Source organism: Electrona antarctica (genome assembly GCF_951216825.1).
Source record: "Electrona antarctica genome assembly, chromosome: 6".
NCBI classification, from domain to species: domain Eukaryota; kingdom Metazoa; phylum Chordata; class Actinopteri; order Myctophiformes; family Myctophidae; genus Electrona; species Electrona antarctica.
The window spans coordinates 42,570,889-42,589,346 of NC_136811.1; the positions used below are offsets into that span (position 1 = coordinate 42,570,889).

Genomic DNA, 18,458 nt, shown 5'->3' on the forward strand with positions numbered 1-18,458 from the left:
TGAAAACATGTACTGTGAGTGTGTTGCCATCTTGGTTCCTGAACATGCATAGATAGGGTACTACTAGTACTTTTAAGAAAATACATTGTCTTTTGGAATACAAGCTCCATTGCTGTCAGCATATTCATCTTCCGACGTACAGTAACTATAAGGACTAATAGTAACGCATACAAGAACAAAGAAAATCCTAATTTGTGTACGTATGCACTGGGACTGCATAGTAATACTGATCAAATGATAATACATTCATTTGTGTACGTATGCACTGGGACTGCATAGTAATACTGATCAAATGATAATACATTAATTTGCGTACCGCTTCTCTTCACAGTGCTTTGCACGGTTACATACTACAACCGTATAAGATGTCGCAGGTAACACCAATAAAAGAGCAATAGCATTGGACTCGCACGAACGTTAGTCTAACGTTCTTTCTACCCCGTCTTCAGTATCTCATGTATGCCTCCCACTCTCCCAGATTGCTGCAATACGTCACAGGTTAGCAGCTCGCCTCCGAACGGCAATACAATCCAATTAAATAAAGAGTGTTGTTGTCTCACCAGGTTGCTGTGTTCTCTAATTGGGGCTGTGACTGCTCACTAATCAGGGGAGGTACAGGTGGGCCCTGGAGGATACACAGACAAGGCCTCTCCTGTTAATTGAAGAGAGACACACGTGTCGGCAGACCCGGCCTCCTCCCTCAGCATCGTAACGCATGTAGTAGGCCTATTTGAGGATGCTAAATGCAACCGTACGTCCAGCCGCCTCACCCCGCTCACCTTTTCGCGTGGCTGACACACGTGAAAGCATGCTCTCGTAATTGTAACGCCCGAGTGAACACCATGTCTTTTCGTTTCAGAAGGTGATCACAGTTGCTCAATAACGGCTGGTGGATGTTTCCATTGTGCTAATTGTTGCTACTAAGCTCTAGAGCCCGAGCGATGCCAGAGTTTTAGACCATTGTATAAATCTTTGGACATGTATTTAGTCAAAAACTGCAGAATTTTCCAATCAATTTGAAAAACTGATTTGATTAAAGTTTCTATTTGATAACACTTAAATACAATTTATTTTGTTAAACCAGTTAAGCCCTATTCAAAAAACTAAATCAATATAGCTTATCTACAAACTTGTAGGTTTCTTTTTTGAAAATGTTTGAAAACATTTTCGCCCATATACTGACTCAAATAGGGAAGGCAATAAGACGATATATTGGCTGCGCTAAAGTCAAGTTTAATTTGTTGTTGGGAGATGTTCCCTCATACCGTACACTTTGTGGGGTGAAGTCGGCCACCACTGCACTGGGAATCGTCAATCTGGGATCTCACGGCTCAACAAACTTCAAATGGGGAGCAGGGTCTCAGATTATCTGAGGCAGAGATGTTCTGTACTGTAGTGTAGACATCAACTGGGATCAAAATATATGGCCAATTACATTCTTAATCTTGATTCTTGAGTGAATAGTTCATTAGTTAATTGGAAGATGTTTACATATAATATTGTTGCATACCAAGTGTGGTGTTTGTATGCATTTGTCATATTTCATTCATTTTTTGGCCTGAATGAGTAATGTGACAAATGGATGCTATATCATTAACACCACCGTTCTGACTACTGAGGTAGAATTCTATCAGGATAAAATTACGTTACTCAATTATGTTGAGACGTGATGAAAACATTTTCAATGCCCTTTACCCCATTTTGGCCTGACCTTGAAATTTAAAAAAAACTCGGTGGCGCGCTATGAGATTGTAGATCTGCTATTTTTCAATAGCTAAATTATAACATAATGTTTAAAACACCAAAAGGGGTTAAGTACCTCATCGTTGTTGAGTGAGGAGGACATTGAGTACGGTTACACTTTATTTACTGCACACAGTATTATCCTCAGCATTAATTTATTAGTTATTTGTAACTCAGTGTGTGTACAAATGCAACCAAATGGGCCCATACGGGGTCCAGAGTTAAAATAAGTGTTTTTGTTCAAACAGCCCTGGCCCGGCGGTGTGTTTTTCTGATATCCGACGCAATCTGGCGATGATAGCAGCTTTGCATGCTGGGGTCACACCTGTAACGTATTTCACACTGGGCTATTTTTTGAGCGGCCACCTGGATGAGGTATTATCATGTTCACAGAGCATGAACGCCGTAGCCCTCCCTCCCAGACGGGAACAGGTGTTTGCTTTAACATACATTACAGTACATGAATACAACACGGACCATTTTAACATTTTATTATTATGACTGACCTTTATTTATATTGTAGGTTGCCTGAACACAGCAGCACCACCCAGTCCCTAAACATGCATGTTGTTAGTTTTTTTTTTTTGTGGTGTGGGAGGAACCCCATGCGAACACAAACAGACCCCCAGATGGGTTTGAACCTTGGGAGTTGGGACTACCAGGCACTTATTTACGAACCACTGTGCCACAGATGTAGCTTTTCAAGAAAAAAGAGGAATTCCTCTTCCCCTTTAACCCATTTTGGATTGAGGTCGATTACAAAAAAGGCTTCTGAATTCTAAGTTTTCTGAAAAACCTATGTTTCTGTGTCAGTGGTACTCAACCTTTTTCATGTCAAGGACCTCCAGAATTTTCTGTATTTGGCCACTGACCCCCATCTCAAAATATGTTGTTCCAGAGACCCCCCAGAAGCAAAGATTTAGTTAAAAATGTTCGCTCTGAAAGAATACGTATTAAAAGATTTGCTCCACATTTTCACAAAAATAGCAGATCTACAAGCTCGTAGCGCGGCTATGAGCTTGTAGATCTGCTATTTTTCAATAGCTAAAGTATAACATAATGCTTGAAACACCAAAAGGGGTTCCCGTTCTGAATGTGTTAACTTTAAAACTATTAAAGAGCAAGCCATATAAATATTCTGGTGTCCCCACCCTTTCATCCAAATATGGTTATTTGTGTAAGGGAGATCACCTTTTCTTCTATAAGTGACATGACAATGTTTTCCTTTGTGATGTGGTTAAGTAGCTACAGTCATTTGACTAGCATTCCTGGGGCCTAAGTGGCGCATTCCCCCCTGTGTCTCCAAAAGAAATTAAAAACATAAAAAAGGAAATGAAAAAGAATAGTGTCAAAGGGCATTGCACAGCACATTTAGTATGAGTGGTTTTCTGCTTGTTGGGAGGAAAACTAATGGTATTTTCAAGCCCAAGTTCTGGTTAGCTGGACTAATTTTTTTTATTATGTGCAGCTTGGGGCATGTGAATGGAAAGATTGATTATGTGAATGCCGTTTCTGTCAGCCACAAACAGGCAATGAAATACCAAGCACACCTGGAGCGGCACTCACTTTTGACAAGTGCACAGCAACGTTAAGGCCTATTAGAAAAACAATGAAGTCTATCATAAAATATTTATGGGTATATAAAGTGCTTGAGAGTGCTACCAGCAATCATAGGAATGCATATCGACTCAAATTATTAAAAAAAAAAAAAACGGGACCCATAAGAGAAAATAAAAATTAGAAGCTCTGACACAGGTATAAGCATACTTAAACTGTACTTAAAATATATAAACTCATACTGTAGTGGTGTGTGTGTGTGTGTGTGTATATGTGTGTGTGTGTGTGTGTGTGACAGAGAGAGTGACAGAGAGTGTGTGACAGAGAAACATTTCCAACGCTTTGTGTAATAATTGAAAATAATTGTGGTTTTTATTATTAGATTTTTAGATTTTCCACAAAGCAGGAGATAAATTCAGGCAGAAACAACTTTCAGTCACTGAAACGATTGTATCGACAAGCTTTGGTTAAAAAGACACATTCAGAATTATATCGTCAAATAGCAGCATTGTAAAAAAATACTATTTCAAGGTGTGATGTACACAAAGATTTCACAGTAGTCATTTAAACTTGGATGATCACAGTAATGAACGGTTGCAATCACTCTATTACGATATGCAGAGGTGACTCGTTCAGCAGCAAGCGACAGCAGCGTTAGCAGTCTGGTTGGTGCGTCACAGCTTGCTTTGATTAACGGAGGAGGGTGGTGCCACCTCCACCACCACCTTCCCCAGGTTCTTCCCAGCATACATGTAGTCCACGGCCCTGAAGACTGACTCCAGGCCTACGAACCTCCCCTCTGGTGACGAGTCCCCGTGGTCCACCTCACACGTCAGCTTCCCTTTTGCCAACATTCGTAGCATACTACCCATAGCCTCGCTATAGTCAGCAAGGTAGTGATTTAGAAAGAAGCCCCGGACACTGGCTGACTTCTGGAGCAGCTTGACCGGTAGCGTACCCCCCCGGACCGGCTGGATCCCCGACGCACTCTGATACCCAGAAATGAAACCGATCACAATCAGCCTGCCCTTTTTGGCCAAACAGTTGACCGCCAGGTCAAAGACGCTGCCTCCTATCGACTCGTAGACCACGTCTACGCCTTGCGGGTACTCTCTCCGCAGCGTCTGGCCCAGGTCCTCCGAGGTATAGTTGATGGGCCTGTCACAGCCGATGCTCTTGAGGAAGCCCGCTTTCTCGTCGGTGGAGCAGGTCCCGACCACGTGGCAGCCGGCCCGCTTGGCAAACTGCACGGCGAACTGTCCCGTTCCCCCGGCAGCTGCGGTGACCAGAACAGTCTCGCCTTTGGCCAGGTCACCGAGACGTTTCATGGCAATGTAGGCCGTGGCGCCGCTGACCAGTAGGGTCAGGAACTCAGGCTTCACCGAGGGAACTGGCACACTTGCCTTGCTTGGCACCACCGTGTACTCTGCAAAGGCCCCGCTATTGAAGTAGGCCACCGTGTCCCCGACGGTGTACTGGGAGCTGGCACTGAGGCCAAGGCCAACCACCTCACCTATGCCCTCGAAACCGGTATCAAACGGGGGCTTCACCGTTGGGTCATACCGGCCTGCAGAGTAGTTTATGTCAGAGGCGTTGATTCCGACAAAACTGCAATGGGAACACAGATGAAATACACTGGGTCAATAAAGAAATATAGATCAGAAAATACATACACATAATATACAATATATACCACACACACACACACACACACACACACACACACACACACACACACACACACACACACACACACACACACACACACACACACACACACACAGTGTGATCATAATATTGACTATGGCACCATAGTATATTCACAATATATTTCTTTTTTTTACGTAATGAAGAAACAGGAAATATATCATAGAATCAATCAGGTCAACATTTGAGACTCCTTCACTAGAAACATGTGTGACCACGGGGTGCAAGCACACAGGTTTGTTTTGGCAATGACTCGCTGTTCTCTTGAAGAAAAGCTCCTACACTGACAGGCAAAGGCTTGTATCACAAAACACATTGCATGATGTCATGATTCATTGTCTTCAGAGACTTGCAGAACAAACTGCATTTTTAAAATCGTGGATTGTTGTTTCTTGCCTCAACATGAAATTTGTTGTTTACATCTACCGTTGATAACACAGGAGGAAAAAGAAGAAAAAAACTCCCATGTGGGAACGTATAAATAAATAATTAACTTTCTTTTATAGCAGAAATTAGAATGAATGCTTGTTTCATGGTGTATGTTCACCTGTACATTGAGCACTGATGATGCCAATATACTGTAGCCAAGTTGCAAACTTTGGGTCAAATTATTATTGTAACATATTGTGATTTGACTATTCATGGATTCAGTTTACACACACACACACACACACACACACACACACACACACACACACACACACACACACACACACACACACACACACACACACACACACACACACACACACACACACACACACACACACACACACACACACACACACACACACACACACACACACACACACACACACACACACACACACTCAATTGAATGGGGGGGGGGAAGCATCACTATGTTAATCATTTTTACAGTTCACATAGAAAACAGTCTTGGTCAGACGTAATGGTAATTACAGTCATTTGTACAAAGAAAACAATTTGTCCACACATAAATTCAATTATATTTATAATTCTTAACACAGGAGGAGGGACTCTTCTGATGAGTACACATATGTAGCTATATCACTATTACCATTACAGTTTTTTCCTCAAAACTATAATATACTGCGGACTGCGGTCCTATCATTAAAACCCAATAGACGTGTACATCTCAGTAGGGGGAGAAGAGCGCTATTGAAGTTTTCAGTGATGGTTGTGTTATTGTATAAGAGACTGCGTTCCACTTAAGAAATGTTGCATTAGTTCCTAAAGGTCACTGGGTCATTTTGCTTTATGGGGGCCAGATTATGCAAGGGTTTACTGTCATGGGTATATGTGCTATTTAAAAATGCTACAAGAACGGTTAATTTTGCCCTAACTACTTAGGCTGTCAGCGCAATGAAAAACAGCCAGTTATAAAAAAGCATTGATGACATTTCCATGTCCGATGTCCCATGTGTAGGTTATGCATTTGTTGACATATTTATGTGGCTTGATTAAAATGTGTTGTGCAATATAAATAACATAAATTTTGACCAAGTGTAAGGGTGGGATACATGCAAGAGCCTGTCACGTAGGAATTTATCTTGAGTAATTGCTGTTTCAATGACAACCATCATAGTTGTGGGTCAGAACTATTGCAGATACAAGAGTACGAAAACTATATGCATTTGTTTATATAATGTATTTCTACCAATAGGTGGCCAAAAAAATAAATGGGGGAAAAAAGGGATTGGCTACAGATTACGACCACAGGTCATCAATGCTTCTTTTCAAGGTGTAAGCAAGCCTGTAAAGGCCACATCATTCCTTGTCCCAGCATTCTCTCATTGTGAAAACGCTTTAGATGAGCACATTCTGTTTTCTTTAGGAACCGTATATGTATATACAACAACATACATGTATATTTTGCATTATAATAGCAGTTACATTTTAAAAGTCATGGATAATGTGATTGCTAACCTGGTCCACAGAACTCCTTCTTTAGGTGTTCAAATAGGTTTGATTCTTATTACTAGTTTTTAATGAGCATATCACATTTCCATGCATGCAATACTGATGCATGCTATGCAAGACCAAGGGTTTGGGTCAGAGTCAGAGGTGTCCGTTCACATGCATGTCATTCATAATAACACTGTCACGCGTATTTTGGTCTAATAATACATGTATTGATTTGCAACACACACGGTAAAATCCTGTGTTAAATGTACTCATTCATATAGTTAAATTAACACTCAGGGTTTCACAGTGTGAATCTGAGTAGCAATTATAAATGTGAATTTGTGTAAACCTATTTAACAAAATGAGAGACAATTATGTGGCACAGATCAACTACACGGCTGTTTAAACTGTGGCTGATATGGGTGATGATGCTTCTGCAGCAGCAATATACGCCTGCATGCAAACCTGCATGCATCTCTCAATCTGGACTCGTGTATTCGTGCCTTTCTGCTCTGCTGTTATGTACCCCCCGATGACTTTCTGTTTGCAGGTTGGTGACGTAAGGAGACAGGACAGAGCGAGATGCCGAGATGGATTGATAGACAAATGTAGGGGCGGAACTTGGAATACAGTAGTAGGCTATTCCTCACGTATTATTCCATCTTGTGATGATGATCGCAGGTGTTGTCACCGTAGGATTAGCTGGTTTAAATCGAGGTAAGTGGACCTTTTTTTCCAACAACTTATTAACAATAATTACAACAGATCCACAACATCAAAGAGAGGCGTTAAATATCTTCATAACACGCCATAAGTCCGTCTATGATCCATATAAGTACGCAGGCGCAGCGACAAAAAAAGGAGAGCGTTGTACCCAATTTCTACGCCTTCCAAAAAAAAAGAAAACTTACCGATTTCTTACAAGCAAGTCCCCGTCGCCAGGTGTCGGGACTGGAACCGTCTGCAAACAAGCGGCCGCTTTGAAATCCTGACTAAGCTTGGTGACGACCAGCTTTTTCATGGAGCTGGGTATGGAGGATCCTTTGAAATCCATGAAGTGCGCAGAGTATGACAGATCTATAATGAAGCGCCGCGGCGCGACCGAATGAACTCCACCAGCACCACCACAAAGTGCGTCGGTTGTTCCTCTGCGCCCCCCGCCGCCGATCACCGCAACAAGCGCCCTCCTACTGCTGTTTGCCCACAACAACAACGAGCTGGACATTATATGAAGCGACGATGGGACAAAGTTCACGGGTTATATGATGATGGTGTGCATTTACAACTGCTGCAACGATAATAATAATGTACTATCGTTAGCCCCTGTGCTATCTATCCTCTTCGTGCACACATCGGGCAGGGTTTAGAAGAGGCCATGCACGCCAAATGAATGCGGTTAAAATTAGAATTTGGATCGCAGTGGCGCAGAGAGATCTATATGCCTTAAGAATGAAATACGACCTTTAGAATCGGGCTATTTCGTATTAAAATGTTGCAACGGTGCAACCTTGTACTGTAGCACAGTGCTAGATAGGGGAGACTTCTTGTCGTTGGAGTCCCTCCCCTTCCCGGACACGACACTCACTTCCTAGTAAGGTGAAACAAATCAATCCTCATCTCTATTATATTATGCCTCAACCAGTAAACTACTCCCACAATAAAACACATTAAAAAACACCCCCCGATCAGCAAACAGCGTCTGGTCGCCCCTAAAAGTCAAACGCGTGGAATATATTTAAACAAAAATAATCCAAGGAAGAAGAAGCACGTGTTTCTTTGAGCTTCAGACGCAAAACGCTTTTCCATTTGGATGCAGTGTTGCCAAAACATGAGAGTGCGCCCATGCACATGTACTTGCAGGGAATCACTGTTACTACACCTGCAGCCCTGTAGCAAAAACTGCAACCAAAACATGGTGTCTTTAATAATGCACTATTTTCAGCGTCAGTGCTTTGTACAACTCGATCTGCAGGGTTTAGTATAATAGATAGTATTATGCACGTAATGTCCACTATTATAGAAAATGTCAAAGTTGTTGTGATAACCTCGTATATGTATTGTTTTTTTGCCGTGCGAAAGTTTGCCCATAAACTTGATTTATCAATAGGCCTATTTTCCACAAAGAGTGAATTTGACATCGTCGCACGTATACTGGCTCCGGTGGCTTCCTTTTGTCAGTCGTTTGGATTTTTAAGCACTGAGCTGAGGGGAAAAACAAGACAATTAAAAAGATTGACAGGTAGGCTCTACTGTCAGGGTGACGCTCGTACGAGAGGGGAGGAGTAAAATGGAGCAGGAAAAGCCACTCGATGCGTCTGTCTATCAGTTGAGGCTGTCTGAAACGCTTCTGGATCCACTGCGTTCAACCAACGGGGCTGCGAATCTTTTTTATATATTCCGGAGCGAGCAGACAGACGAGACCTCGGCTTCACTCCCTGGAGTTTACAGAAGAGAAATTAGTTCATGTCGATCTCTTCTCGAGGGTGGATGCCTTGCATCTTGTTTGTTTCTCTTTAGTGAAGAAGCAGGGCAGGCGCCCCACCAACACCACCAACACCACATCAACCACCCGCATTACATTATAATGTCTGGATGAGATAGAGATGAGATGAGCGGCGGCCGACAGTGAAAAGAATTTCCACGACTCTTGGAGAAAAAAAAATGTAAGTAGATTTTTTGTCCCCCCCCCCACCCCCCCTGCCCGACCGACTCAACGCCGGGGCTGGGAAGAGAAAAGTATCCGCTGTCGGTGAGGCTTGATCCGGGGGCTGAGCGAGGTGGCGTGGTGACGGACTGACATTAACCATCTAACCGCCTGTCTTATTTTCTACCCGTTTTTCTCTCTCTCGTTTCAGATCTGTGGCTCAAAGAAGAGAAGAAACAAGCCGTGGGCAGCACGGGGATTACACATCAAAGGTGCTCGCGCCCTCAACACTGGACTTATTTTGTTTTTGTTACGATCTGAGTTTATTTATTTTTTGGTGGTGCGAAGGTGAAACAAAGTAGCACCGTGAGATAGTGATTTTTCTGCCCCCCCTCCCTCCTCTCCCGATGGCAGCAGGGGAGTGACTGAAACTTGGCTTCGAGGTTCTGCCTCTTCCCCCCCCCCCCTGCCATAAGAGAGATGACGAAAGATGATCTTTGATAGACATGTCAGGAACTGGCGAGATTCTTTCATCTTTTTAATAACCGAAAACCGCTTTTTGGCCTATTACAATTCAGGACAGGACAATATCTGTATTGTAACAGCTTCAGGTGTGGACTCGGGTTGCTGAAATCCCACAATTAGTGAAAAGAAAAGGGGGAAAAAAGACAGAGCCAGAATAATAATAATAAGAATTCAAAAGAAATCTTGTCAGTTCGCTCCGAGATCAAGCCACGGGATGATTTTTCTCCACTGATTGACTTCTTCTTGTCATTCCTGCATGAGAAGCACCGTGGAAAGTGACGGTCAGTATGCCGAGGAGAAAGCAGCAAGACCCGCGACGATCAGCAGGTATACCCCGTCACCCCGAGCCGAGCGCACGCCTCTCCTGGCTTCACCCACCATTTCCCAACAGGCGATATAATAGTGCAGTGGACTTGTTTATTTAGATCTACAACATCAAAATAGCTCCCCTTTGACCTCCCATTGTGTACTGGTGCTTTGCATGCTGTCGTCCAGTCTGTAACTCAATTTCAATTAGGTTATTATTATTATTATTATTATTCTTTGCAACTTGGTTGTTTGACCCGTTATGTTTTTTAGGCGTTTGGCACCACTGCGCATAGACAAAGCGTATTCAATGGCACTGTAAGATTTTTCTCACTTGCACGGAAAGTTCTCTTAGACTGGTTGAATAAGCTAAATTGCATGTTATGGGGGGATAAAAGAGTCCTTTTGAGGTCCAAGAGTGAGTAATGATGAATAATTGACTCAGAAAGAGGGGAAGAAAACTGGTGAGAGCCGGTTTTCTTTCTTTTCTGTTTTATTAGAGGATTGCCATCCTTGATTTGATGCGTGATTGATCGCCTGTCATGTGGCAGCCTTTGATCTATTCATCCCTGATAAACATCAATAAATCTCTCCATGGAGACATGCATGCTTCTGACAGATTTAGCCAGTCAAAGGACAACCCCTGTTGCCTCAACTAGGAATTAAAACAAAAAAAGAAAGTTATGATTTTAGGGGAAATCTGTAATTCTCTTGATTTTAGGGGGAAATACAAAAGGCTGATTTAAAGGCTTGAATTTATTGAATATAAAACAAAAATACAAAAAAAGAAAATCCCATAATCACTCCTTTTTGTAAAGTTACATGTTTCACCACTTACCATCCCCTCTTAAGGTATTGTTTTTTATTAACTTCCTATCCAAGTTCTCCCCACATTCTTCCTACATTTTACTCTGCCAAGGAAATCTATATCCACACCTGCAGGGAAGTGTAATATTTACAATGTGACCAACTGATAGAAGCAGATGTTGGCTTGGCGCTGGGCACAAGTCAGACAAGGTTGACGTGATAGTGATTTGGATTTCCACTCCATTCTCTCGTCTCCCCCTCAGCCTTTAAACAAAATGTAAATGAGTGACAGGGGTTTCTACCTCTGTGCTAATGAGGCTGAGCCTTTGAAGTTGGGCATTAACAACTGGAGTGAACAAAAGACAGTTATAGAATTTTAAAGAGGATTCTGAAATATGGGGTGCAAAGCGGACCGAACAGGAGGGCCAGGCACACAAGACTTTGAACTCTGCAGGTTTATCATTTTAAGTAGGGAGCCAGTGATGAGCTGTGTGGGATGGCTGTGCAGAACATTCAACCAGTGCTCTTTCTCTCGTGTGTGCGTGCGTGTGTGTGCGTGTGTGTGTGTGTGTGTGTGTGTGTGCGTGCGTGTGCTTGCGTGTGCGTGTGCGTTCTCTTTCTACCACAGAGCTCACATGATTCTGGCACACAGTTGGAAGAAAGGCGTTAGTCTTAGATATGGTGCTGCTCTTTCTCTCTGTGACTATCATCTCGCGATTTTGGTACCAAATCACATGGCATAGAAGGCAGAACCAAGTCAAGACTGCAGGGACCCGAGTAATGTTTCCTCGTTCTCGTGGTAGATGTGAGCGTTAACACATGGCATCACCTTGATCCCCCACTGGTCTCTTCTCCACAACACATGCACGCACACGCACGCACGCACGCACGCACGCATGCGCACTCCATTGATCCATTTGGCCTGTCGTTGAGCACATCGTGAGTTGGAATGGTCAATCACAGCTTGGCAAACGGACTGCTTTCCGTTCTTCCACAAACATGACAGTTGGTAAGAGATAACGCCCTTACGCCCCCCTCCCCACCCAGTGCAACAAATAACCACACACACACACACACACACACACACACACACACATGGCTGATGGTCTACTGGGAACGGTTACTGACCTGTGTCTTGTCTTCCCCTTTGTATCGCTGCTCAGAGAGGAAATTGCTCATGGTGGGAGTAAGCATGGAAATAAGGGGCTCAGTGAATCCAAAACTCCCAACAGTATACTGGAGTTGTCTTGCAAGGTTTAATGGTGCCCTTCCCCCCCCCCTGGCCTTTTCTTTTGTCCTGGCAAATATTAACCGCTTGGACCCTATAGCGCCCCTGTCCTGGGGTTAAAACTCGTGGAAATAGCAGATCTACAAACGCGCAACGTGTTACGCTTGTGATGAGTTGTGAGCTTTAAGATTTGCTGTTTTTGGCGAAGATATTAAGTGTAGAGCGAAAACACGAGTGGGCCTAGTAGGGACTCTGGTCAACTAAGTATACGGTTTAGGTGATTAAGTATTTGAGTTGTTTTTATTAAATGTTTGAAAGCCAGGTTCAGTAAACATACAGTCATCCCAGACCAAAGACACACTATTAGTATAGTCTATCACTTTTACAAATTATACAGCGGGAAAAAGAAAATGTTAAAAAGTCAAAGGCTTCCATCATAGTTGTGCAACAATAATGTAATTACCGTAGTATTGTTTTATTTTTCTTCCAAAATTTCAAGACCATATTAAATTCACGTCTCAACGGGCATGGATTTTAATTAATTTGCTTGTACGCGAAAATAGAGTACAGCTAACCTTTCGCAGTTACATGAAAACATTTCCAATTTTGGCTTTGCATAGTTTCATTCTTATTTTTTTATACTGAACACTGTGTGTGTGTGTGTGTGTGTGTGTGTGTGTGTGTGTGTGTGTGTGTGTGTGTGTGTGTGTGTGTGTGTGTGTGTGTGTGTGTGTGTGTGTGTGTGTGTGTGTGTGTGTGTGTGTGTGTGTGTGTGTGTGTGTGTGTTGCAAATTGTGTCTACTTGTCTAGATGTTATGTCTGTTGTACCATTGGTGATAACGATCCATTTTCATTTTTTGGAATTTTTATTCTCAAACCTTAGTGGAAATTCAAAGTAGCAAATGCCATCAAATACACATGATGTGCCAGGGTGTTCCCCATTCATGTATACCTGCTTGCAGATTACACCCCACTGTGTTTTAATAACTCTTTTACTGGTGATGAGTCCTGGGAAAGATGAGCACATTTTGTAGCTGGAGTGACATTGTCTTTCATTCTAGGCCAGCTAGAATCGTAGACACTACTAGTCTTTAGAGGAAATGGGTATATATAAAAAGAAAATACCACGCAGCTCTTTTCCTGGGGAAGACAGTGGTTAATTATAAGAGATAAAAAAAGGTAAGGTTGCTTCCCCTCGGCTTCATTAGAGAGATACCCTAATTATCTGTACCGCTGATGGATTTGTGACAGGCCCTAACGATTAATGCTGACAAATTCAGTAAGGTGTCAAGTCCGCAGCTGCCTTGATGTAATCAAGTTGATATTATACAGTCCCCATAGCCCCTAGTGCAGGACCAACTCAATTTGCCTGTGCAGGTGACAAATGGACTTTGCTACCTGACTAATCATGTCAGGAGACAATGCCAGTTAATGACCTCACTAAAACCCTTTGCTCTTAACCGCGGAACATAGCATAGGCCTGGCAGAAGCAGGCAGACCCAGCAGAATTGCCACTTCTTTAGCCACTGCATGGAATGGCGCTGGCTACAGTGTGTCTCCCCTATTTATTATGTTCTAATGTTACATTACCTTTTTTTTTTCTCGCTCTGCTGTCCAAAGTGTGTGTGTGTGTGTGCGTGCGTGCGTGTGTGCGCGCGTGCGCTTATTACAAGGTCATGAAGCATTGTTACATAGTTAAAGTTGGATGTTGTTACGGAAGAGTTTATGTTTTTTTGTCATGGAATCTGGAATATTTCTTTAACAAACATTTGTTTGAGACCTGTTCAAGCTACTATATTTTATTTGATGATACTACTTTGCATTCTATATTATAGAAGGGGAAGTAGTATAGGCCAATCCCGTAACCAGCATATTTTTTATTTGTAAGAAATTCCGCTTTTAGTATTGAGAGGTTTTTACATATTGTTTTCAGGTATTCTGAATATACACGCACTCGCACACACACACACACACACACACACACACACTGCACCATGATAGGGTCTCCTCCATACCGTTTGGCTGTAGGAGGGCGCTACTCGTATATGAAAGCTTATGTCACGCCACTCGTCGCCGTGGCGGTGGGGGTCATTATGGCGTGCGCTGGATGCCTGTTGAAGTTCTCCCAGAGTATATTCTGAGCTGGAGAAACCCAGTGCCCAGGGATTAATGGTTTAGCATGCCCGGGGTAGCTAAGATTACACAGCGACCTTTGTGCTCTTACTTGACGATGCTGTTATGTGATATTCTCCCCTCGAAATAATCAGCTAGCCGAGATTTATGTAGCTCCCAGCTCTAAATCAACGGCCTGAGGAGCACCAGTGTGCACTAGGTGTACTTTTCACTTTTACGTTGCTGGAGTTGTATTGGCCTCTTGTAGCCTACCGCTCCCCTCTCCCCAAAAGACGGGGAAATTACAACACTGTTATTATTACTTGTAATACTTTTACATTAAAAACACGAAATAAAACAGAAGAAGGTGATTTTTGGTCTTGGCAAAGAAAATGGCATTCAGGCTTGAAAGTCAAACACATTTTTGTCAAAGCTTTTGTTTTTAGGTCTGATATTTTTGCATTGCTACCAAGGACTAATAACTTTATTTTTATTGTGTGTGTGTGTGTGTGTGTGTGTGTGTGTGTGTGTGTGTGTGTGTGTGTGTGTGTGTGTGTGTGTGTGTGTGTGTGTGTGTGTGTGTGTGTGTGTGTGTGTGTGTGTGTGTGTGTGTGTGTGTGTGTGTGTGTGTGTGTGTGTGTGTGTGTGTTTATTAAATGTAGCATTTAGAACAGGTGTGTGTGTGATTAAATGTGTGTGATTAAATGTAGCATTTAGAACAGCATAGTGTGTGTGTGTGCTGTAATTCATGAGCAGCGCGTACATGCATGCGTCTGTCGTTCAGTGATCAACGCAGCACAGCGCGTTAACTTAGCATTGCTAGAATGACTAACTTTAGCCAGTGTAGCAGCAGCAACAACAACCACACTCTTCACTCAGCCCCTGCACAACGAGTGAGAAGGGGGGGCCGTGCATTCATTGTCTCTCCACTTCCCACAGTGGTAAAAATACGACTCCTAACAGCCATTACCGTCTCTGTATCGGCAGCCAGACCCTCTGCAGGCTGCTCTGAACCTGGGATGTTCAGGAGCAGCACTGAGGCACACACAGATCCCCTCCACAGCGTGTATTTATTATTTCCTTCTGTCGTATGTTCCCCAGCCCTTGCCTCGGTGTGTGCTTGGCGGTCAGACGCTGTCTTCTCCGTGCCTCGCTAGAGGTTACGCTAATTGGAGCGCTTGTGTCGTTAGCAGGTGGCATCGATCGGCCTCGTCGATAGCCAGTTTTGCTCTTGTGCCACCCTCTGAGACTAATAGTTAAATTTGCATCTGGGAATTGAGCCAGTCAAAGGTCAAACATGCTCAGCTTCGCTCTTTTTAATGCCTCCACACTTGCTCGCCCGAGCACCTCTGTGTTTGCGTTTATATGCTTGTGCGCGCCTTAGTTTGTGTGTTATATTTTGTAGCCTATAGGAGTATATGTTATAGTATATTAAGCTTTATGCACAGTCAAACCCCGGAGTGTTAGCTTAACTCTGGGAGCTAACCTCTTAAGCCCTATTATTCATCGTACAATGGCTATCAAAATAGGCAATTTACAAGCTTACGACGTGTTGCAGCGTGACACGTTGTGAGCTTGTAGATCGTCTATTTTCGCTATTATTAGTAGTATTTTACATTTCTGAACATGGGGACACCAGGTTGAACGTGGTTAAGCTAGTGCTCCAGAGTTTGCTGTATAGGGTGGTTGTTAGATCACAGTGAGGTTTCAGTTGTGTCCCGTTGTGCTCTGAATGGCTTTGTCTTTTCTATTTGCATTGATGCGGATGTATTTTATTTTCACCCCAATAGTTTTGCCACGTCCCTCTTGTTCTTATACACTTTCCTTTCCAGGCCAGTCTCACTTTAAGCAGCCCTCGGGGCGTGCTGCTACCATCAGCAGTACACTGTCACAGTCACCCTTTCACTTTATGCACACACACACACACACACACACACACACACTATGAACACAGACTGCCACACAGAATCACACATGTGCGTGTGCACACACACACACACACACACACACACACACACACACACACACACACACACACACACACCTTAAGCTTAAGTGCAGCTAGCATGTCACTGTGGGAGGTCATAATGAAGGTGGCTTAGTATGATGGCGAATCATATCATTAAAGCAACCAGATGTGTGTTTTTGTTGCTTTGCCTACAGCTCATAAAAAAATAAAAAAACAGGAACAAGTCATGAGACAAGAGAGAGAAAATAAAGTCTTTAGAAGATCAGGTCTGATACAGAGAGAAGCCAGCCCTCTGGGACTGGCCTGACAAGCAGCCTGACTAGTCCTCACTGCCCCTCAAATAAGGATTTAATGTTTTGCCCCCAATGTCTCTACACTCTAGTCTACAGCACAACAAATTTAAGAGTTCAGTGTCAGGAAATGTGACTATGACTCGCAAAAAAAAGAAAAGAAACCTGCAACATTGCTGTTATCGGCCCTCTGTTAAAGGTGCTTAATTCCTAATAGTTGTGTTAAATGCTGAGTAATTACATTTTGTTGTAATGTACAGTGGGGATGTTAGACCTAAAAGCTTATTAGTGGAAAATATTTCATAGGTTGTTGTGGTTGTTTTATTAAATTCTTTAAGCATAATTTGAGACGTGAGAAGATAAGAGGGGGCGTTTGAGGAGAGAACCGGTCGTGCAACATTTAGAGGAAAGAAATTGACATCTCAAATTTTCTTAAGTACAGCATTAGATTTGCAGAAGTGTAAATGTTTTCTCTTGATCAGCGGTGAGCCTCCTCCTCCTCCTCCAGAGGCCCTCTCTCCTTGCTGTTGGGAGAGAGTCTGCTGGAGAGCCTGCAAATTTTAACACGTTGCGTCCATCAATAAAAGATGAGCAATTACGGAATATTTTGTCTAATAAGTATTTGAATATCTCGGCTACAGGAAAACATGTAGCTTACCCGCTCATTACATCAGTTAGCAAGGGACGGGCTGTGCGGAGTGAGAGGCACTTCTTTGATGCCAACAAACAAACAGACAAACGAGATGGGCCTGCTACAGTGGAGGAGCAAAGCCCTACCCAGGACACCCAGCCCTTCTCTCTCTCCCCCCTCTCTCTTTCTCTTGCGTGTATATATACCCCTCATCTCTCCCCTCTCGTCTCCCCGCTCGCTCTCTATCGCTCTCTTCCTCTCTGAAGCTTCTTTCACGTCCCCGTCTCTTCTGGATAAATACTTTATAATCTCTCTCCCCCTTGTTTTTTCCTGTTCTTCCTTTCTTTGCGTGGTCAACCCTTGTCTTTCTCGACATTGCCGTCAGAAGGGCCAGAAAACTGGACAGAAACAACGCCGGTGCTCTCTTTCTCTTTGTATTGTTTTTAATTATTAGCACATCGTGGGGAGAGATCGTAAGGGAAATGCAGGGGAGTGAAAGAGAATAGGAGAGACTCGGAGACAGAGAGGACCGCCGGGGGATGTGTGTGTGTGTGTGTGTTGGGGTGGGGGGGGGGGGGGGGGGGGGGGCTAGACAGGAAGGACAGGATTGGGGAAAGCTGAGGGGGCGTGCATCCGTGTCCAGTGGCGAAAGGAGTTGGGGGGGGGTGGGGGGGGGGGGGGGTTCAGTTTTCGAACGGGTATTAGAGCTGACAGATGAACGGGACGATGGACAAATTCTCCCGCAGCAGCTGTGACTGCCGCCATTATCCTGACAGGTGTCAATTAAGAATTACTGCCTGGTGGAGTGTGTGGGGGGGAGGGGGGTGGTCCCCCTCAACCTCCCTCCCTCCCCCCTCCCTCGTCCAGCTGTCTGCGTGTGAGAGAAATAACACTTTACCCTTGTCAGTGTTGTTAGGCCCCTCTCATACAGCCCCAGCAGCTCATACAGCCATGCACCCACCCTTTAAACACCAGCACACAGCAGTTCAGCGATCAATACTCTGTATTAGTGATCATGGTGTCTTCTCGCTTCCCGGCTGTGGTGATGTGGT

The 18,458-nt window shown here is 43.6% G+C and overlaps 2 protein-coding genes across 2 annotated transcripts in view; one reads left to right on the forward strand and one right to left on the reverse strand.

Moving 5' to 3' along the window:
- Positions 1-3,647: 3,647 nt before the first annotated feature.
- LOC306924299 (prostaglandin reductase 3-like) lies at positions 3,648-9,419 on the reverse strand. Its single transcript, XM_079502768.1, has 2 exons — positions 7,806-9,419; positions 3,648-4,908 (listed from the first exon to the last, which is right to left on the reverse strand). The coding sequence occupies exons 1-2, from the start codon at positions 8,117-8,119 to the stop codon at positions 3,975-3,977; spliced, it is 1,248 nt and encodes a 415-aa protein (XP_079358894.1). The 5' UTR covers positions 8,120-9,419; the 3' UTR covers positions 3,648-3,974.
- The window catches only part of LOC306924298 (teashirt homolog 1-B-like), a 44,647-nt gene continuing 35,605 nt past the window's right edge, over positions 9,417-18,458 (forward strand). The window contains exons 1-2 of the mRNA XM_079502767.1: positions 9,417-9,557; positions 9,750-10,390. Of these exons, the coding sequence (XP_079358893.1) occupies positions 10,351-10,390 (40 nt within the window). The 5' untranslated portion in view covers positions 9,417-9,557; positions 9,750-10,350. The remainder of the gene's footprint in view (positions 9,558-9,749; positions 10,391-18,458) is intronic.